This window comes from Nanorana parkeri, unplaced genomic scaffold (genome assembly GCF_000935625.1).
Source record: "Nanorana parkeri isolate BGI_ZX_2015 unplaced genomic scaffold, ASM93562v1 scaffold157, whole genome shotgun sequence".
In the NCBI taxonomy this organism is placed as follows: domain Eukaryota; kingdom Metazoa; phylum Chordata; class Amphibia; order Anura; family Dicroglossidae; genus Nanorana; species Nanorana parkeri.
This window is the reverse complement of record NW_017306425.1, coordinates 388,707-411,994: the sequence shown is the minus strand read 5'-3', so window position 1 is coordinate 411,994 and position 23,288 is coordinate 388,707. Positions and strand designations below refer to the sequence as shown.

At 40.1% G+C, this 23,288-nt stretch overlaps 1 protein-coding gene across 1 annotated transcript in view; it reads right to left on the bottom strand.

The window, feature by feature from the left end:
- Positions 1-23,288, bottom strand: part of LOC108785349 (pyroglutamylated RFamide peptide receptor-like) — a 100,421-nt gene that overhangs the window by 707 nt on the left and 76,426 nt on the right. Inside the window, exons 3-5 of the mRNA XM_018554403.1 lie at positions 14,852-14,913; positions 12,208-12,443; positions 4,374-4,471 (exon numbers count right to left, since the gene is read on the bottom strand). Coding sequence (XP_018409905.1) covers positions 4,374-4,471; positions 12,208-12,443; positions 14,852-14,913 — 396 coding nt within the window. The remainder of the gene's footprint in view (positions 1-4,373; positions 4,472-12,207; positions 12,444-14,851; positions 14,914-23,288) is intronic.

The following is a 23,288-nucleotide window of genomic DNA, read 5'->3' as shown; positions in this document are numbered from 1 at the left end:
TATATATATATATATATATATCCATATATATATATATGTGTGTTTGTGTAGTGACACTGCCTTATGCATTTATGCTTCTATTTAATTTAGTGTGTTTTTATTGCTGGACTGTAACCTGTCCGCAGGTCTTCCGCAAGCCTGGTAGGTTGGTTCATTCCACTTGTTTCTGGGAGGGGGCTCCAGCATACAGTGTAGGAGGGTTAACCAATGGTTATGAATGTTTGTCTGACTTAACAAATCCCTGAGGGGCTGGCTCAGAGGTATGGGTGGGGAGATGATAAACATTTGATAGCACTTTTCCAGAACTTTATCTCTCCCAGGGCTCGTCCCTGGGAGGAGGTCTGTGTGAGAATGTATTGTCAGGGCCTGGTCTCAGCATATGCCATGTGCTGGAGGGTTTGGGGCCTAAGCTACTGCTGGAGTGGATACCTGATAGAAGCTGGGCTGGAGAAGGGATCTTCTTGCTGGAAAATGTTGCAGAGGTGCTGGGTAGTAGCTGCTATCTGGACATTGTAAGAAGGGTTTACCGCACATAGATCCAGGTATCATACAGTGGGAACAGAAGCCAGTTGGTGCACTACAAGGACTGTGAATGCTCTTACAGAAAAATAAGTTTACCTAGCTGACCGCTGTCTACCGGTATTTTTGGAGGTCATTCTTGCAGGACCTGATGTTGCAGCTTTTTTAACGTTATATTTGTATTAATATTAGGGACCGATAAAAAAAATTCGGTATCGAGTATGAGTACTGATACTGAAAGTTCCGGTATCAGGGAAGGTATCGGAGCATTTGGGCAAGCACTCACCCAAATACTCAGTATCGGCACCGATACCGATACTAGTATCAGTATTGGTGCATCCCTAATTAATATAAGTAAACACATTCAACAGAAATGCAAAATGTAGTATAACATATACTGAAGTACAGGAGGATTCCGATAAACAATGTGCACATATCATGGAAATATAGCTAATATGAAGATAAACTATGGACATTGGACACATGGAAGTTGCACATAAGATGTTGATTGGACTGACTTCCATATATCCATGGTCATGTTACAGTTTTCCCGAGTTCTTTTGCATTCGGCAATAAACTGTAAAAAGACGTTGAGGCTTGAACCTGATCGTTACCTGAAGTTGTTGGTGTTGCTGGATCTAGAAACAGGGCAGGTAATTCCAGAACAGGCTGGAGAACAAAAAAATGACCAGCGGCTCGTGCAGCGGTCATCGCTACCTGTGTTTATTGTTTTACCTATCAAAGGATTTGTAAATCTGTACAGCAGTTCTTGAGACTTGAGACAAGATTTTTCACACTGCACAGCCAGACAGGTGTCACATGTAGTTCATCAATAAGCAAATCATCTTTCTGGTTCAGCAGTTCAGCTTCCTTTGTCACCTGTTTTCCTCCAGCCTCCTCATCAGACAGTGAATAAGCACCATCCCTCCAGTCCAGTGAGCGGGAAGATGAGACAGGAATCCACAATGCTCAACCAGGAAGTAGCAGAGGGATCATTTTGACTAAAAGAGGTGTGCGTATTGGAATAATGGCTGGCTATTATTATAAATCTTGGGGCAGGAAAAACAGCAAATAGCATATGCATTATGACTATGTATTCATTTGTTTCCTTGCAGTTTCAGTTTAATTCAGGGTTCTTCTTCAGTGCTCAGAAGCTGATTTATAGAGTAGTATTTGGGGGCACACACAGTTATATTGCTTAGCCATGACCCATTTCAGGAATCCTAAAATTAATCATGGGCATTGAGAAGTAGGTGGGAAGGTTCTGGACAAGAACTTTGAAAATGTCTGCCTTATGGCTGAAGAGTTGAGTTTATTTAAGGTGAAGGAAGTCTAACCAGCATTTGAAGCTACTAACGTCTTTAGATGGGGAGATTCACCCTCTCGGTTTGTCCCCATACACATTATTAGTGAAAAAGAAAGTGATGAGAACACCAAAATTCTAGAGTTGTCACCAGAGCAGGAGGCGAGGGGAAATCTTCTGAGGGGGATATCTGTTCAGGTTTAAAAGGGACATTACTTTGGGGAGACTTCTCAATTCATTTTTAGGGCAGGTAGTAAAGAAAATTCTCCCCAAGAGGACACAGACAGCAAAAAAATAAATAAACTGAAACAGGGTTTTAACCCTTCCCTACTCTATCCAAAACTAAATTTGGGCAATAAATACACTAAAGTTATTCAGATGTGTTAACGAAATACATCAGAATACTTTTAAATATATGTAATACATGAGAACCAAAGGTTGAGGCTAGTTTAGAATATATTGACATATCATTGTGGTGCTTTTAGAAGCACAGCTAGTGCTTCGAAGACTCCTCTCAGCAATATACTGATCTAGTCTAGTCCAGGAGCATGTTATTCTCCAACACCAGTACTCACCAGTGGTCACCAGTACTAAGAAAAGATGTCCTTGAGTTGGAAAAAGTCCAGCGAAGGGCAACCAAACTAATTAGGGGTATGGAGGACCAGAGCTACGAGACGAGGCTACTAAATTTAAACATGTTCACATTAGAGGTGAGGAGATTAAGGGGGGATATGATTTCCATGTACAAAATGTTTAATGGTGGTAGCAACATTAGCGATAAACTGTTTAAAATTAACCCCGTTACAAAAACTAGAGGCCATCACCTAAAATTGATGGAAAAAAATTCCAGCACAAGGGGCGAAGGGGGTTCTTCACAGTAAGATCAGTTAGGGTCTGGAACTCACTGCCACAGGCGGTGATTTCAGCAAATAATGTGGAATTGTTCAAGAAACTTTTGGACGATTTCTTAAGGGACCGTAATATACAGGGGTACGGGTACTCCTAGAATGAGATCCTAATAGGTTGGACTTGATGGACTAATGTCTTTATTCAACCTCAAATACTATGTAACTATGTAACATTTTGGGTTTAGTCTGAACGTAATTCTGTGTGTTTTAAACTCTGTTAAACTCTTCTTATTTTGAGCAAGTAGGTGGTGATGGCACTCCCATCCTTAATTTCCTTTCCCCCTCTGCCTCAAGTTGCTTATTCACTGCTTATGCAGAAATCCACTCCATGAAAAAAAAACTATAAATCACATGTCCGGCAGTGCAACAGGCACAGTCACACACCCACTTCCTGTCTGAACTCCCTGCCATTTATATGCCCCCTATAGTTTTCTAAGCTACAGAGGTGATGTCAGACACCAACAGTGTATTACTAGATGCAGAATTATGCTCCTATTAACCCATCTGGTAATTAGTGATGAGCCAAACACCCCCCTGTTCAGTTTGAATTTGAACTTTCGAACATGGGAAAAGTTTGAATTCAAACTCGAACTAAATGCAAGTATATGGGTAGAACATTGAAAATCAAATGTCCTCATTTTGAAGCCTTATATGCAAGTTATTGGCCATAAAAGGTGTTTGGGGATCCGGGTACTGCCCCGGGGGACATGAATCAATGAAAAAAAAACACTTTTAAAAAATAAAGTTTTTAAAGGTGCAGTGATTTTAACATTGCTTAAAGGGTAACAATAAAAATTAAAAATTCCTTTAAATATCATGCCCGGGGGTCCCCTTAAACTGCCTGTAAAGTGGCACATCTGTACAATGTATAGAACCTGCTGCAGCAAAAATGATATTTATAAAGAAAAAAAATTACATTTATTTTTTTTAAAGCGTGCAGTTCCCCCTCCCAAAAGTCATACCAGCCCTTAAGGTCTGGTAGGAATTTTAGGAGGGACCCCATGTAAAGAAAAAAAAAAAAAGGTGTGTTTTCTGTGCCTTGATTGGGCAAAGTCTTGCACCTGACCTGTATTCAGGTGCAAGGCTTTAGCCAATCAGGGCTCACAAGGCAGTGGCACAGTGCCTTGTGCGGGGTGCTCGGCGGGCAAACAGCCTGCCGAACACCCTGAACCCGCACTCGGCAACCACACGAACTGCCGATGTTCGAGTCGAACTCACGCTCGGCTCGAACATCAAGCCCAACCCTACTGGTAATACCCATGCAAAATGATTGACTGCTCTTTATTATCAACATGCATTTTGGGTTATTGGTTTATGGGGCAGTGACAGAGGAGAATAGAACTCCCCTGACACAGAGATGTCCAATTATGTCAGCAAAATCCCAAAGCTTTAAGGGATATGTAGATGTTAATGGCACAGGAAAGTTAGATCAATAGAGACATGTTGCACCACAAACTATAATTTTGCTGTTCCCGGCCACACCTTGAGTGCCATTGATAATGTCATATGTATTTTTAAAATTATTTTTGTTATTGTAATTGCCAAGTTATCAAGGTATAAAGAAATGGTGTGTAATAAGCATGTTGGGTAGGAGGATCAAGAGCTTTTTGACGTGAGTTCCGCTTTCCATGCACACAACTTACTGTATTCAAATAATATGTGGACCACATGGAAGGGAGCCCAGCAAGCCGTGAAGAAAAGCACGACAATCACCATCATCATTACAGCTCGTTTCTTCTTCCTGGTAAAGAAGCACAAAACACCTTTTATATTAAATCAGCAAACCGCATAACGACATGAGAACAATGTCTAAAAATTATGTTTTATCCATTTCATGTAAGAATCTTCTTACAAAAAAGGTCAACTGTGTTGACCTCAATTGCAAGAAATAGAATAGTTATCATAAACTGGGCCATTTCCTCTATATGATAAGCAACTGAAGTTATTGTCTCTATACCAGGAAAAGAGAAAACACCTTTATGGGTACACTTATAGGAAGGAATGAAGCTTGCTTCAGGAATTCATGTCCTTTCCTGCAATCATTATAACGATAGCTACATTTTGAGGGTAAGAATTGCTCTGCTCTACACATTTCTCAGTAGTAGATGGAGCATTAAACTATAAATGCACTTTCACTTAGTAATGTACAGTTGTACTCATCAGTGAAGCCTATTAAAAATGTGATAGCTACATTTACTGCAGATAAGTTCTCATTCCAGCAGCATGGCCTGTCCATGTGTTTGCTTCATCTTTGCTATAATGTAGCTGTTCCTGGTCACCGCTAGATAGTGTTGCTCAAACACTGAGGACCTAATGTCCATTAAACTGAATTACCAGCCAGCATAGCAGGATCAGATATATCAGAGCACAGCAGGAACCTGAAAGCTGCAAGCAATACTGCTGGAACTAGTACTTATCATCAGAAAAGGTGACCTGCCATACTGGCATTTTTTGGGGAGTTTGCTGAAACCATTACTGTTTGGTTTAAATGCTTTTTGCAGTTGAACATACCCCCTGAGACTCAGTCTGTGCATACAATATGGAAACCTGCTGATTCAACAAGATTCACAGGCAGTGGCAACTCCCTCAGAAGACATAAAGGGAAAATCAGTGAGGATTACTCCAGGCTTGATACTTTACAAGGATGTTTTCTGGCACTTCTTGAAGGTTACAGAGCACCATGGAACATTATGGGGGTTATTCACTAAATAGCTGATGGATCCAGCCGTAGCTTCAGCTAATCCTTCGGCCGCCTCTGCCCTTAGTTTCAGTCGAACCGAAGGGCTACTGTACGGGCCATTCACTATAGCCCGTACAGCAGCCGAGTGGCTCAGCCAGGCCAAGGGCTTCAGCTTGATTGAGCCGAAGTGACAGCTGGAGGGTGGAGAAAGGTCGGCTGAAGCCGACCGGTCTCCACGTAATTTCATAGCTGGCTCCACCCTGTTATAATGACAAATCAATGTCCCCAGATCATTTGTGAACAGTTTCAAGAATCCTGCTTAAAGTTTGTGAACATTGGAGTAAACCCTATTAAAGTCTGTGGGGGTGAATTGCCGAACATGTTCGGCTGAACCGAAGCAAGCCGATGTACGGCTGAAATCAGCCGTACAAGTCTGAAGTGAATAGCCGAACAGCGTTCAGCTCACTTCACTTTGGGTGGGTTATTCACTCGGCTGACTTTGGCAGCTTTGGGAATAACCCTGAAATAACAAACATATTACTACATACACAAGTGTATGTTTGAAAATTTCTCTAGGCATGGTGCAACATGAATTGTTGTCACTAATCTACACTACAAATATATGAAACTGAATTTTCACATACAGGCACTGGCATTGTTTTATGTTCATGTTTCCCCCTTCAATAAACAACCTTATACTCAGCTTCTGCCTGTGGTGCCTGGATGAGGATATGATAATCTTTCTGATGAGATTCCAGGAATGGCCAGGATCCCAAATCTTGTTACATATAGCGATCCGTACCATACTGGAAAATCTTCTGATGAGATTTCGGCTACACAATGTTCCCTGGAATTTCATTGGGAGGATCTTGATGTAATTTTCTCCATTGCAAAAGCCAGGTATAAGGTTTTTTTCCCGTTTAAAAAAAAAAGTTTTCTCCACAGTTTTTTTTTGGTATAGGGAAGGTCCCTACTGTATTTTACTGTATTTTAGTACAAGGTCTGCTTTATGTTTCTCACTTCAGTGTAACAGAGATACACACCAACAATGTGCCCTTTATTAAACAGTAAACCAAACTAGCTTGCGCTAATGGAAATAGTAATATTACATGTGTGTAAAATATAATATATAAAAACTGGATTAAAATTAATATTAATACAACCCTGGAGCTAAAATTCTAAAACCAAAGGGAAGGAAAAGCTGCTGAACTCAGGCTAAAAGCCTCCAGAATAATGGTGTAACGGAATGTACAGCGCTAAATGCCCTTCAGGAAATTCGATAACGGTAAGGATCAGAATGATATCGCCTCCGGGTCAAACAATCATGAACAAGTGTATATATTATATAAATTATTTGTGTATAAACTTATAATGTGTTACAAAATGTATCAACAGGTGTCATAAAAAAACGTATCATAATGAAAATAAATATATAAATAAATAAAAAGTCTCCAAAAACATGTGTCATATATGTGAAAAATAAGATTATTATGTTATAAAACGGTCTGTGTTGTTTTCATTCGAAAATTGATAAAGATATGCACTTATAGTGTTTTTAAAAATGTGCACTTAAAGTTTTTAAAGCTCTTAGATCTTCAAGACAAGAAGCCACAAAAACTTTTTGAAAATAAAATAAAAATAAAAATAAAAGTCACAAGAAATGTTCAATATTGTGAAGTGTCCAATGAAAAAAACGAAAAGAGAAAAAAAGCAGGCAGATCCCCTATAGGGAATGCACTCACCAGATCCCTGATGATCGAAAGCCTTTAACTTTATCCAATGGAGACCGAAGATGTATGTCCTCTTCTCCCGTTTGGTGAAAGCCTCAGGCTACAGAAACCGTTTCTTTCTCCGAGATGAAGGGATTACGATCTTTACTGTTTAGTCTCCTCTATTCATCCGGACAAAGAACACGAGAAATGCGCTCATAGCGTAATAAGTTCAACTTTAATAGGTCCAAGTAATGAATACAAACAAGCGCTACATAAATTCCATAAAAGTCAACGGGGAAAGTCGGCTAGTCACTCAATCTGAGTGCAGAAAAGACTGGAACAATTTTCGTTTTTTTCGTTGGACACTTCACAATATTGAACATTTCTTGTGACTTTTATTTTTATTTTTATTTTATTTTCAAAAAGTTTTTTTGGCTTCTTGTCTTGAAGATCTAAGAGCTTTAAAACCTTTAAAAACTTTAAGTGCACATTTTTTAAAACACTATAAGTGCATATCTTTATCAATTTTCGAATGAAAACAACACAGACCGTTTTATAACATAATAATTTTATTTTTCACATATATGACACATGTTTTTGGAGACTTTTTATTTATTTATATATTTATTTTCATTATGATACGTTTTTTATGACACCTGTTGATACATTTTGTAGCACATTATAAGTTTATACACAAATAATTTATATAATATATACACTTGTTCATGATTGTTTGACACGGAGGCGATATCATTCTGATCCTTACCGTTATCGAATTTCCTGAAGGGCATTTAGCGCTGTACATTCCGTTACACCAATGTGCCCTTTATTGTTTTGTTTTCAGTTAAGCCTCTGAGCATCTACCAGTCACGATAAAAAATCATGTGCACAATTTCAAATCTTAGGTTTTGGCATCTCCACTGATAATTCTTTAGAGTAAAGAAAGTGTGCCATCATTAGCAGATGTCATCATCTCCTGGGAAATACATGATCCCCAGCTGGCATGTAATACATCTAAATGCTAATCAGTAAATTCCTAGAGATAAACATTTGCAGATTTCATAACCAGAAAAACAAACTGTGGCAATATAAGATTAAATAAAGGCTACATGGACTCTATGTTGTATTACTTGCCCTAATATTATTAATAAGAAACTGGATGCGGTTGTTTTTATAGGCTCCACATAGCTCAGAAAGGCAAGATATATACTGGGCACTGACAGAATGTTGTGGTGGGAATAAAAGGAATAAAAGGAAATCATGTAATCCTTAGGGAAAGAGTTTGATTTTTATTTAGGGTGAAGTCCAATGCAATATTTTGTAGGTGCTTCCAAAGGTAAATAGTTTAAGATCCGCTGTAGGTGAAATAAAGTTGTATTTTCCATGCTTTACAATGTGGTCTTAGGGTATTTTTTAGTGGCATCTTCTCCAGGGCCCAGGGTCTTTAGCCAGTGGTGCCATGCACTCTCTGGACCTCATCTCCTCCCACAGACACGTAAAGCTTCAAGCAATGAAGTCTTCCACCCTATCATCCTTAGTTCCTCAATGAAGTTTATTATCAAAAGCAAGAAGAGAGGACACTACACCTTCTGGTTCCTCTGCCATGTTTTACCCCCCTTTTAAAGCTTCATCATGGGATCCTATGATTAAAGGGTTTCTAAACCCTACGGGGTTTTTTTTGCATATATCTACTGCTAGCAAGCAGTAGATATATGCAAAAAGTTTAAAATAAAAAAAACGCTTTAAAAGTGGTTTAAACTTACCGCTGTCTTCGCCGCGCGCTCCCGTCTGAAAATCCAAAACTGCCCGGACGGCCGAAAAGCATCTTGGGGTGGGCGCATGCGCAGTTCGGATCTTCAGCCGGGAGACGAGGAGAGACGCAAGGTAAGTCTATGGACGTGTGCACCCGCATGCAGACACCGTGGGAGAGGAAGTGCCAGCAAGGACAGAAGAGTCAGCGCTGGATCGGAGACCCGCCGCAGCACTGGAGAGAAGGCTGAAAAGGACCGGAAAGAAGAGGAAGATCAGATTAAGAGACATTATTTAAGGTAAGTGCTTTACTTAACATTGGGGGGAGGGAAACATTTTTTGACTTTAATGTCACTTTAGGCCCTGATAGGAGGGGTAAAACACTGCAGAGAAACCATGAGGTAATGTGCACTCTTTGCTTGCTTTTGATAATACATTTCTTTGAGGAACTTTTAAGTTTCCCATGGCAATCTTACTGACTTTTATAAAGGCATAAAAGCAATTCAAAAATAGAAAAAGAGGACTTGCTGCATTTAACAACAACACAATGCCTCGCAAAAGCATCATTTCATTTTAGTTAACACTGGTCTATAAAAGCTAGGTGGAATTCAAACATCCCGCATTCTTTACAAATGCTTTACAAAAGTAAAGGCACTGCTGACCAAAGTTTGGAAAAACAATACTTTAATGTCCTGTACTGTGCATGCATATGTACAACTTCTAAAAGAGTAGCGGCACTTTTGTGGCAACTGTACATGAGATTTTGTATGTAAACTTTTATCATATAGTTTATTATGTTTGTTGCTTTTAAAAAAAAAAAACATACTTAGTTAATTTGTATATATCTTCTCTGTGCTTACCAGAAACATAAATTTATTGCCTTTATATAAGCGACAAATCCCAGAATAAGATTTTCACATACGTAATAAGCTACCATAGCTCCCAAATAAAAGACCATAATTATCATAATGTTAAAGGAGAACTATGGGGTTAAGGCTTTTCCCCATAGTTCTCCTTAGGGTAATGGGAGGACACAAACTAGCGTCTTCCCGTCACCCTAGGCTCAGTATACCGCAAGCTGTAGCTCGCGGTATACTGAGACGCCGCAGCTGAAGCGGATCCCGACAATTGTGCCGGGATTCGCCCAGCTGCGTGACTGACAGCTGGCTCTGCCTATCTAGAGGCAGAGCCAGCTGTACCCGCCCCCTCCCCCATCCGTTCCACCAGTCAGCGCTGGCGGATTGGAGCGGGGAGGGGGGAATCCAGCCCCTCCCCAGTCATGGCAGAGAGCCGTGACAGGATCGAGAGGTGAGCGAATGCTGGTATGTGTTCGTTCACCTCCCGATATACTTAGCCGACCTGTGACAGTCTCATTGTTACAGGTCGGCTAGAACTATGAGGTGAGTGAAAAGCACTCACCTCATAGTCCTCCTTTAAGGAAACCCTGTGCCTCATTTTCTTACTATAACTGACTCACACTGGGTTTAAAAACCCCTCCTAAATGCAATCTGCAGATTAATATTCTCAAACACTCTTTCCTGTCTAGGAGAATATTATTCTCTTAAGGTGCCCATACACCTTACAATTATCTGCAGATTTTCTGTGGTCAGATGGAAAAAGTGCAACAGATTGGCCCAGGTGGAGATTACACCATCCACACAGTTTAGTGTAGATGGAGGAATCTGTTGCACCTTTTCCATCTGACCACAGAAAATCTGCAGATAATTGTAAGGTGTATGGGCACCTTTAGTCCTGGATCTGCACTGTCACTGACTGTTACTTGTCTCATAATAATTATGAGTGACCAATCTGCATTGCTCTAAATCACGTAATTAACATAACAGCCAATGATGGTGATCACTTGCGGTTGTTTACAAACAAATCTGCAGGCTGCAGCTGTCACTGGGCCTTGCACAGAGAGACACAGTAACAGGTGAAGCTAGCAGGCTGCAGCAGGAAGAGTACAATATAACGTATACAAAAAATACTTAGTTTAAAAAGCTTTTGAAGAAAAATGGTTTAAAATATAACTAAAAATGTATTTAAAATTGCTTTTTCCATTTGCCAGTTTATAATAAAAACATGAGCAGGGAATTTATTAAAACAGTGTACCAGACAGTGGTATATCCAGGGTATGGCACATATGACACATGCCCTGGGCACCACTTGAAAAGGGGTTGGGACACTGCCACGTGGGTGAGCGTAAAATCGCAGATGCATGGAGACAGCTGACTTTTTGTCTCTCCCCAACCCTCTTCCATACACATCTTCCTGGCCAAGCCCGTAGCAACCTGGGATGCTCAGGCTGATGTTCCGCCCAGCTCCTGGCAACTAGTGATGACATGAGCTTGGTGGGATGTTGGCCAGGGTATCCCAGGTTGCCAAGAGCCAGGTGGGGAGATGTTTAAGGGCCATACACATCTCCTCGCCCAGTTCCAGGCAACCAGAGAGGGAAAGGAGATGTGTATGCATGCAGGATGCCAGCCAGGGCATATCAGGTTGCTAAGAACTAAGCAGGGAGATGTGTATGGACCTTACACATCTCCCAGCCCAGCTCTTAGCAACCTGGGATGCCCTGGCCGGTGATGTTGCTGGTTGCCAGGAGTTGGGGCGGGATGGCAGGGGTCAAATTTGTTGTGCGGGTGGAATCTTGTTGTGCGGGTGTGAAATTTGTTGTGCGGGTGGAAATTTGTTGGGCGGGTGGTGGTACCAGATAACAGTTTTATATATCCCTAAAAAATGTAAAAAAACACTTAGAAATGCAAATTAGTCATAGAGTTATTGTTATGGTAACACATATTGATGCTGCTAAATTTGGTGTGCAATTTGGTAATGAATGGATTAATCATGCTGCAAAACCCCTCCCCCACATAACAATTTATTTTCCTTGCACTAAAAGGTTGCTTACCAAGTGCTGGCAGATACGGGGTTTAAATTCTGTAGCTTGAGCAGCCACTGTACTTATGGATGTGCAAGCACAATCCCTCTCAGCCTGGGCGCAGTGGGTGTACTTTGGCATCTTCCCCTTGGGTGTCAGAGGACCTTGTTTCTGCACTGGCTACACCTTTAAAAATAAGTCAGTGGGAGCTTCCATATTTATGTCCTCCCTGCTTCACTTTAAAGAATAAATTTTACTGCACTCAAGAAATGAAAATGAAGATTTATTTTCTTATTACCACGCATATTAAGGTTTTCAAATAGCTACATTTCCATCACGGAGAATTCAAAAATCCTGTATTGGAGCTGAACCTTTGAAATACTTTAAAGGGAATTAGAAGATTAATAAGGTGATAGAAACTTCATTTTACAAGCAAGTCTGTTCCATAGTCATTATACCTGGTGATCTTTGCCATTTCATTACGGCTTAAAGTGTTCAGCACTGAGCAGTCTCCAATGCGCTTTTTAATCCACAGCTCGTACCCGATACGGGTGTACAGGAGAAGCATGGCAGCAAGTGGTACCAGGAACAGGGCCACCAGGATGAAGATGGCATAGGCTTGGCGCAGTCCAGCATTGCTCCAGGACTCCAGGCAACACACATGATACAAGTTATACAACAAGTCGTATTTCACCTGCAAGACAACAGCTCATATTACAAATGCTGCCAACCCAAATTATGTGAAACAGCTGCAGGAACTACACTCATATCTCTAACTCATTTTATTTTTATTTAGATAGAGTGGGGTAGATTAGAAACCCTGTTAGGATGGTATTGCTGTCTGCACTATGCTACAGAGACTTACCCTCTCTATTTGTCCTGGTAGTCACCGTCATCCAGAGCAGGAATGGTCCGGGGGGCATAGAGGGACTTTTCCCTCCTCCCCTTTCCCAGGCCATTAAAAATGTAACACGCTATGACCTCTAGGAGCATGTGGGAGACGTCAGAGGCAGGGGGCAGGCTAACATTTCATCTCAGAGATAAGTCATTAGCTGGTTGTGGGATGCGAATGTACAGTTGGGCGCCACTGACTTTAAACATTTTTTAAGAGTTTATTGCTTTAGCAACTCATATGGGAGAGAGGGTAAGGGCCACAAACACCTAGGACAGTACAAACTCACCAACCACTTCCCAGCTTCACAGTGCATAGGGCCTTTAAACTGATTGTAGTAGCACTATGTATTGTAGAACCTTAGCTGGTTAGCAGACATAGCACAGAATTCCCAGGACACCAGACATCCTGCGAGGTTCAAACCAAATTCTGGCTTCTCGGTCACCTCTGAGATACAAAGTTCCTCCGTGGTTCTCTATCCCAAGCACACTTTCTTCCTTCCCTGACAGAACAACTGCAGACCTCGACTGAGTCTCCATACCTGACAACCTGCAGCATGCACGCCTGGTCAGACAGTACTTCACGCACCCTCCCTCAGGCAGGAGACCCAGGGGCAAGAGAGAGTCTCACATGGTCAGCCGCGAATATTTATGTCCTACCCCAGCATGCACCACTGATCATGAACTTCCTAGTGATTGGCTAGGGAGACACACCTATTCATAACTTTATTGTATGCTCTGCTCTAATGCAAGGTCACACCCAGCAGCAGGCAGATACAAGCAATAACAGAGAGCATAGGGGAAACCAAATGAGAAAGACTATAAAATCAGCTAGACTGGATACAGCCCATTAGAACTAAATTTAAGGAGTCCCCCTGCTGACGGCAAGGTGGCTACAATAATAATATATGTTGGGCTCATGTCTCTGAATGGAGACATTTCACCATTCACAGAAGGAACCACAGTCAGTGGCACATATATCTATCGGCTCCCTCTTCAAACCTGCAATCACAGCATCTGGCAGAAGGAAGTCACTGACCCAAAACTAGTATGCAGTTCAAGCAAGTCAGAGTAAAGTCAGAAGTCCTTATCTGCATTCTTGATTCAAGTCATTGGTTTAGTGGGGTTTATTTATTAATAGGCTGCTCATTTTACAGGGAATTTTCACTTAAGATAATAAATGAGTGTTGGGTGTTCTTTGCAAAGTGGAATGTTACCATGTTTACCAAACTAATGGAAACTTCCTCTGCAAAGTAAAAATTCCCTTGCAAATTGAACCTATTTGCCTTCAGTGAATCAACCCCAAAGTGTTTGTAAACCCTAACAATTAACTTCTTCAATTATTTGTTCCCTTTTGCTCTGTTTAATAAACCATTCCAAAACGTTTTATTCAATAAGGGCAACAATTACCTGTTGATCCTGCCAGAAATCTTCAGAAACAAAAGAAAACTAATGCAGCCACCACATATAAGGACTGGTAAGCTGCAATTGATCCTGCCAGAAATCTTCAGAAACAAAAGAAAACTAATGCAGCCACCACATATAAGGACTGGTAAGCTGCAATTGATGAAATCTTTGCTCAAGGGTTTTAAATGAGCTTTAAAGGTAGGCATAGCAACCAGGAAAAGGAAAAAAGTCAGCAATGACAGCCCCAGATTTCTTTCAAACAACATTTTCAATTCTGAATTGAGAAAATTAACTCTGAATTAAGAAAGTTAGTCAGATAACCAGCGAAACGTCTTCAAGAAAAATACAGAAAGTCCAGTCTCTGATTTTTTTTAATTTTTTTTACAGATATACCATGACCTGGATGAATGAGAACCTTCACAGACAAGAACACTTGCTCATACAGTTATTTGTAATAAGCTACTCACATTATCATATCTAAAAAGAATGATTAAAGAAACTATAGTCTTTAAATAAAAAAATAACAAACTTAAATGAAGATATAAGTCACGTCTGTCACCCTTCCAATCAGAATTGCCTCACACATCGGTTTCCCTTACACCCCTCAGGTCCCTTCTGTATATCTCTATTGATATGCACAGGTTGTTATACTATATTTGGGTATTTCTCCTCCCCAAAGCCTGATCTCTATCACCCTTCCTTCCCACATTCTGCAGTTTTAATGTTTCTGTAATAAACAAAAATTTCCCAAGTGCATTGCTGGATGGATATGACCACTTGCCTTATATTTAGCCATTTACTTACCTCTAATGTTTGCACATGAAGCATTGGAGATCCTACTACAATAGCGATTGTCCACACAAACCCTGCAGAAGAAAGAGAGAATTTGTTTTCAATAGGTCTTTATTGCTATCTGGGACACCCCCCTTTACTGACTATTGTCACCTGGTCAACAAGGGATGTGCATGGTCTTGGTAGGAACTGAGTTCACCCAAGCCTACACGAAACTGTCAGTAATACCCTGTCTTCTGGCTCTATCAGTTGTGGGCATGCAATACCCATCCTGGAACAGGAGGTCAGGGGAAATCTTCCAATGGGGACACCTGTTTCAATGGAGACACCTGTTCAAAGGACAACAGTATAGTTTTCACTCACTATGGAGAATTTCCTCTTCACTCCTGATAGGAAGTTAGGAAGTGGGAGGATAGTTCTCTCTGTAATTTAAATTGTCAACATAGTCTGGGTTAGATCAGGGGTGTATGAATGGCTGTGTTTTATAATACTCTCACTAAATTTGCTGTTCCTGAATACCAGGACTTGTCTGATTGTGAAAGGGATATGTGAAGACATTTATCTTCATGCTATCACCAGACACAGCTTTGTCTTCACTTTAAGGTCAGGCTTCCACAACCCTATATTTAATCTTTAATGCCAGACAGCCGATGTCTTCTGAGATTTGTCTGGTGTCCTTGTTGCAGACAACCACAAAAATGGGACCAACCTCAAATGACTCGGGAGACTGACAGAAGCGGCAGCTCAAATTCTCACCTGTGGTTTATGAAAGATAGTAGAAGCAGGTCAATTCACCTAATATTATTATTATCTGGTTTGGAGAATGGTAACCCTCAAAGCCCAGCAAAAATTCTGATACCAGTCCTGAAGACCGGTAAAGTCTTGAAGTCCGCTAAACACCGCTCTCAGTACTGAGGTCCAACATCCCCCTCCCGGCCCCCTACAATTGACTCTGCTCTTGCTCCCTGCTGATAGCACTGTTGTGGCTCTACAAAGCTGGGGACATGTAGGGCCACTGTACAGAGAGCATCAATCTTTAGCTGCGGCCGCCAGTTCGACATCAGAGTTTTCTGCTGGGGTGGAGGAAACTTTCAAAAGAAAAAAATGCAGCCTGAGTTTATTGGTGACTTTACATTTGGGCTTGAACCTTTCTGGTCTGGTGTGCTTTCAGTCACTGAAATGTAATGTATTCATATTATTGTAATGAAACCATTTTTCACTGTTATATATTTGTATTCCTTTTTACAACACTTACAACACAGGTAAAATGAACACTTTAATTCATCACAGACACTACGGTAAGCAATTAACTTACAGAAGACAAGGCATTCTGTCAATGGATGAGGTGAAGATTGTGACAACCCTCCGCCCCTCCCCTCATCTATTGACAGAACAACATGTATTATGTAAAATAAAAATACAAGACGTTTTGAGAATAGAGGAGATGGAGCGACCCACTATTAAACCAGTATAGAGCCAGGACTGTAAATTTCAGTTCATAAGTTCAGCGCTTACAGCAGTGTTCCTGATGAACAGCATACACACATGCGGGACACATCATTAGAGAAATAAGGGGATAGAGGTCCACTTTAAAGAATATACAAGAAAATAGGATATTATTGTGATACAAATGACTTCCCATTTTTATTTTTTTATGATTTACTTCTGGCTTGCTTCAGAATGTCAAATTTGATCTGGCCTTAAAGCAAATCTGTCAGTAATTTAAAAAAAAAAAAAATTCAAACCCATACCCTCATTGTGGACCGGGCATCCTCCAGGGTCTAAACTAGCTCCATGGTTGCTGGTTTCACCACAGCCAGGATTTAAAATCACAGCACTTTCAAGAATGGCCCTCCCACAATGTAGTTCTCTGCCAGACAGGAGCATTATCAATTTTGGTATGGGATGTGTCAAATGCTGTGCAAGTACCATAAGCATCTGTTTTTGCAAGTTACCTTTTAGGGGGGGCAGCACAGAGGGTAAGTTAAGGCTTTAAAATGTTGCATAATACACATTGGGGGGTTGGGTTTTAATTTTCTAGAAGGTTTGCTTTAGCAGCAGCTTTTAAAAAGCACTTATTGCTTTAATCATCAACAGTATCTTTATCTAACTACAGAAAGTAATCAAAAGACATTCCCTCATCTCCCGGTGGTATACAGATGATTCATCAGTGGAAATGGTACAAACCGCTCTGCATAGCCAAGAGGGAGAAGGAGAATTGGTGTAAATTGCTTCTCATTTACAGTTTACAAACTTATGTTGGCCTCGGTTAGGAGCTTTATTAGTTTTAATCATTTCAGCATCTCGCAGTATGTACAGAACTATGGCCATCATCCTGCCGGCAGAACCTCCCACTGGATCTGCTTTTGAACAATATCAGAAGCCCATGGAAGGAGATGGAACGGGGTGTTTGTAATATGTCAGAACAGAAGCCGTTATGAATGTACAATAAAAAGCCTTGCAGCATATATATGTAGTAGACTTGTTTTCTTTTCTCTTTTTCAATAACAAACTTGGAGACTCCCTTTAAAAACAGTGCTGCATGTGTTTGCCAACATATAATTGTACATATTTGTTAGAGCATCAATCATAAACTATCTGACCATTGTGTTTTTTCTATGGCTAGTTCAAGGGGCGTCCTGATCTTTTTTGTCACCTGAGGCTGAAGGTGGGGGTACTGGTGGTGCACAAACTCAGTGGAGGGGGTGTGCTGGTGGAGAGTGACGCCGCCACCCAGGTGTGCAGGAGTGATGCAGCCACTCTGGTTGCAGTCCCGCCCAGCTCCTGGCAACACTTCATGTCTTCTATATGCGCCATTCTGAGCTGGATTAGCTACTGTGCTTCAAATCATTATTGTGTTGAAAGATCCATTTCTGGGTTAAAATTTTTGATAGATGGTCTCACATTTTCATCAGGCATAATTCTTGATGACTGCAAGCTGCACAAATTTGAAGCAGCAAAGCAACTCCAAATCATAAAATCTCCACCACCACGCTTCACAGTCAGTATGAGGTTCTTCTCCTGAAATGCTGTCCGTGGTTTTCGCTGAACATGTTTACTGTTAATGTGGCCAAAAAACTCTATATTTGATTCATCGGTCCAGAGCACATTGTTTCTGAAGGCCTGGTCTTTGCCTATATGTGTAATAGCAAACTGCAGTCTTACTCTAATTATTATTATTATACAAGTTTTATATAGCGCCAAAAGTTTGCGCAGCACTTTCAATATAAGGAAGACATTACGATCAGAATACAATTCAAGACAAGATGGTAGGGAGGGCCCTGCCCGTGAAGGCTTACAATCTAAAAGATGTCCTTTTTGGAGAGCAAAGGCTTTTTCCTGACACACTTCACACCCTTGTAGATTATTTTCCATATAGTGAATAATCACTTTTAAAAAAATTCGTCAATCTTTTAAAATCCCTTGCCAGTCTTAAAGGCATTCACGACCTTCTTTGTAAAGGCCTTGGAAAGTTAATTTAATCGTAGAATGATGACACCACACACTTCAATAGCAAAGAGAACACCGGACCCTAGACAGCTAAGGTTTAAATAAGACAGACTCCACCTGCATATTCCCTGAGGAGGTTATAACGACCGGCACCTAACCTGAAACACTTGATTCTAATTTCATGGATTTGAAGTTGAGTTAAATGTGAGTACTTACTTTATCCACATGACAAATCTGCTTTTTCGTTATTTATTTCATATGAATTCACTATGTCAACTTTATCTGCCATTTGCTCAAGTATGTCACCTTTATCTGTAGGCACTGTTTAAATAAAGATCCAGTGCTTTCCTGTTCAAACATGTTGAAAAGGTCAACCATTTCAATGGGGTATACTTGCTTTTCCACATGACTGTTGATGTTGTACATGCATCAATATGTGATTATCTAAAATATCATGAATATTGTGAACTCTCTGTGTCTACAACATGTGGGCTACCCTAATAAATGGTTCCAATGGGCAGCAATCCTTCATCAGAGACCCTACACATATGGGTTTTCCGGTATGACTATTCCCAAGCAATGCCCAATGCTTGACCAAAAGACAGCTTATATGATAAACTAAGTGAAGAGCCACACCAACAAGCAAGAGTATAGTCCATGACCTAGCTGAGGTCAGGGGGACCAGCATTCAGGAAAACTCATATCACAGGCAAAGTAGGACAGGAGGAAGGCAGCAAAAGAGCAGAATTAAAAAAAACAGGCTGAGTCATAGCTAAAATGACAGTAGCAATAAAAGGGGGCAACAACGTGCTACAGAACACCAGGAGGAACTTTTATTCTTATGTTTTTGTTCCTAAACACAGAACCAATTTTGAATTGATGCATGGCGTCATCACTTCCCTGTGTGGTAACATCTACATACTTACTGGGTAGTTTGGTCATATGCCACTTGAATAAGATGCCTGGCTCGGTATGAAAAAGTTGGCACTGGAAATGAAGACAAGGCTTGCTACGTGAAGGGCATAAAAAGAAGCTAAGAGCTCTTTACATGGGCTATCTTCCAATAATTGTTCTCAACATACCATTTATGCTTTTTCTGAATTTTTTTTGCATTGTTTAATTAGCACTTTTAGTTAAACATATGCTGGTGTGGCACACGATGACATTAAAGGTGCTGCAATGCTTTATAGAACAGTAGTATCAATAGCTATGATTAAAATGTTAATGTGACACCATGTCCATATGTGCCTCTGATTAATTCTACAATTAAGAAAAATATTACATTACAGCAACAGACTGGATGTCAGTGGTAAAGTACATACTGAATTTCAAAATGATATATTCATGGAAACTGAAATGACCTGTTTCGACGTTTGAAGAGTAGTATTTATGTTAATATTTATTTTAATGGCTTTTCCTTATAATTATGTTATGTTTGCTATTAGCATATAGTCCTGCTGTGTTCTGTGTGTTCCTGCTTCAGCCCAGAAACACAGGCTGTGGACCCCCTGCTGTTTTATGGCTCACTTTCTCTGCAGCTGGAAGATGGGCAAAGGATTTGGGGTATTTAAATATCTTTAATTGTCAGGAACGATACGAACGATGCACTTTCCCCAATAACACGTGGATTGGCTGCTGATCAGATGGCATTTTATGATAGGATTTTGCTTACCCTTATTACATACTTTTGCCTTTCCTAATAAAAGAAAGGAAGTACACGACATATGTAAAATAAACTGTATAGATGAGGGCTATTTTTTATGTGTTTGGAGCCTGATGTCACCATTTTAGACTACAAGATCCTTGGCCCCACAAACAAAACCAGGATTTAACAAAATCCTACTCCAAAGACAAACAACCATGCTAACACAAGGGACATGTGTTTAGTTTATAATTAGTATTGTTTTATATGCATCCTGTGTTATCGTGTTGGAAATATTTACTTTATGACAATAAAATATGTTTTTAAAACCCAACTTTGAATAAAGCTTAGATTTTTTTTAAGTTTGGCATATAGTGGGTAAGTGTTAGAACCTCTGTTAGAAATGTAAAACTATCTGTGGATCAACCAAGTAAATGAAACTGGATTTTTAAAGTACCCACTTAAAGATCTTATATAGTTTTTAAATACTTCTTTGTATTTATACAAACTAGGGATGTTCAGATACCAGTTCAGATGCCAGTGCCGATACTTGGCATTTTCACAAGAACTACCAAGGTTGCAGCAGTTATTATTCTGTATTGTTTTAGAAAAACTGTCACATGACAATAAACAAAAATTTATCAGTACTTGTACTTGTAAGTACTTGGGCAAGTATCAGTACTCGTACTTGAAAAAATGGTATCGGTGCATCCTTTATATACATTTATACAATAAAACATGGATGTACAAATCCCAGGAGCACCGTATGCTCCTTAAAAATTACAGCTGCCTCCTAACTTATGAACTTTTCTCTAGTCTAGTCTCGGAGCTGAAAAAGTATCTGTACTTGTACGGAGTACAGTACTTGGTATCTGAACATCCCTAATGCAAACCAATGTAAAATAGATAAAGTATACACATATAATATCTGAAATGATAGCGTATGGGCTCATTTAACATATACAAATGCCTCCTAACATCCACATCCAATGAACACCTTCTGCCATACATATTTTGATCATCATTGGTTTTAAAAACCTCTTTACACATGTATATAACATTTCAATTGAAGAGACGGGTACTTGGATGGGATTCACTCATCGCATTTCAAAGATAATAATCTGATTTATCAGGAGTCCCTGAGGCCCAAACAAGAGACAATAAGTATGCAATGCTGACAAGCGTAACACAAACATAATATTATATATCGATTGATATTTTTACCAATATGCATACCAGCCCAACAAGGAGCCAACTTTCCAGAAGATGCCTGCTAATTAAACTTATTATTATAACAATAAACCATTACTGACCTCATAATCTTAGGGGGAGTAGTTATTGATGGCCCTCAAGACTTTTAGCAGATGTCTTCTGGAAAGTTGGTTCCTTGCTGGACTAATATGCATATCAAGTAAGAATATCAATCTATGATTAATATTATGTTTGTGTTACACTTTTCAATATTGCATACTTATTGTCTTTTGCTTGAATAGTGCCTCAGGAACACCTGATGAAGGGTTTATTATCGGTGAAACATGTTGAGTGAATCCCATCCAAGTATGCATCTCCTCAATTAAAATGTGATATACATGTGTAAAGAGGTTTTTGATATGATGATTAAAATATGTATGAAAGAATGTAGTAATTGGATGTGAATGTTATGAAGCATTTTTATATATTAACCTCCCTAGCGGTAATAAAACAATGTACCGCTTTTGGCACAAAATTCCTGACATAATCATACCGCCAGGGAGGTTAAATGAGCCCATCCTCTATTATTTCAGATACGATATATGTTTATTTTATCTATTGTAAATAGTTTTGTATAAATAAAATTACATTGTATTTAAAAACAATACAAGATCTATGAGTGGGCATCAGAAAAGACCAGTTCCATTTACTTGATATACTGAATTCTGGGATGTGGTACCCCACATCACCAACCCCCAGGTGATAGTGGTCTTCAATGTTTCAATCTCTGGCACAGCTGGGGAGACCTGTTCTCACTACCTGTCTCTGTGGCCAATCGGGAACCAAACCTATTTACCCTGCTATAAAATCTGAAAGGGGTTCTTGCTAATCCACTTTACTAAAAAGTGATTTTATTGTTATCTCTGTCCCCGCTTTAGAGATTTTTCCTCTTCTTGTTCCAGTGATGGCGCAGGAAGTTAGAATAAAATCCCATATCAAAACACAGAGCAAAAATATGTTCTGCTTTGAAGGGAATGTTTGGTTTTTACAATGTTCGGCTTTTATTGCAACATGCAAGGTATCAGCTTGATGTAAATAATCTTATCAGTAAATGTATCTTTTCAAACTTTGTTTATGTATAACTTGTAATAATAAATGAAAATAGGGGAGGCCATGTTTGCAGGCTTTTCTGCTTTATAGTGTCATATGGTTGTGCGTTGCTGACCATTACTTGGTATTGGAATCCAGTTGGGGAGTCTACATAAATATTCCTCTCATCCCCTACATGCTGGTCTTGTGGCATATCATATGATCACCTCACGAGAATGAAGGGGAGGAGGGGAAGGTTCTCCTTACTTCTTGATTTGAAAAGGAGGTCTGTTCTTTGCTTTATTTTACTTTTCTATCTTGTCAGCACTAGACCTTTTCTGAAAGCATCCTGATGTGCCCTGAGGGCAAAGATATCAAGGTGACTCCCTTGTCCCATGGCACCGTTGCCTTGTTGGGTCTAAATAAATGCTTGCCCTTGTAGTAAAGAAGGAAATTACCATATTCTTACCAAACATTTTGTAGGCCCTCCTGTTGCTACTCTGCCTCTTCATTTTACTTCTGCTACCCTGTCAGTGGCAGACCTTTTCTGAAAGTATCCTGGTGTTCCCTAGCTGAGGTCAAAAGTTTCAAGGTGCTCTTGGCCCACAGCACCACTGTTTTGAACTATAGTGCTGGATGTAAATTAGCTAGTAAAGAAGGATACACAAACGACAAGGAGAGGGCCGAGGCGCTGAACGCTTTTTTCTCCTCAGTATACACTCGGGAGGGAAACGGGTTTGACACACATGATAAAACTCCCAGGTTAACTCAAAATATACCCCAGTGGTTGACGGAAACCAGAATACAACAAAGACTTAAAATGCTCAATGCAAACAAAGCAGTGGGTCCGGATAACCTGCACCCCAAGGTACTTAAGGAATTAAGCCAGGTTATAACTAGACCATTAATCCTCATTTTTAAGGACTCCTTAATGACTGGTAGGATCCCCGGTAATTGGCGGAGGGCTACGGTAGTCCCAATATTCAAAAAGGGGGCTAGGTGCCAACCTGGGAACTATAGGCCGGTCAGTCTAACATCGGTAGTTTGTAAAATGCTAGAGGGCATAATAAAGGATTA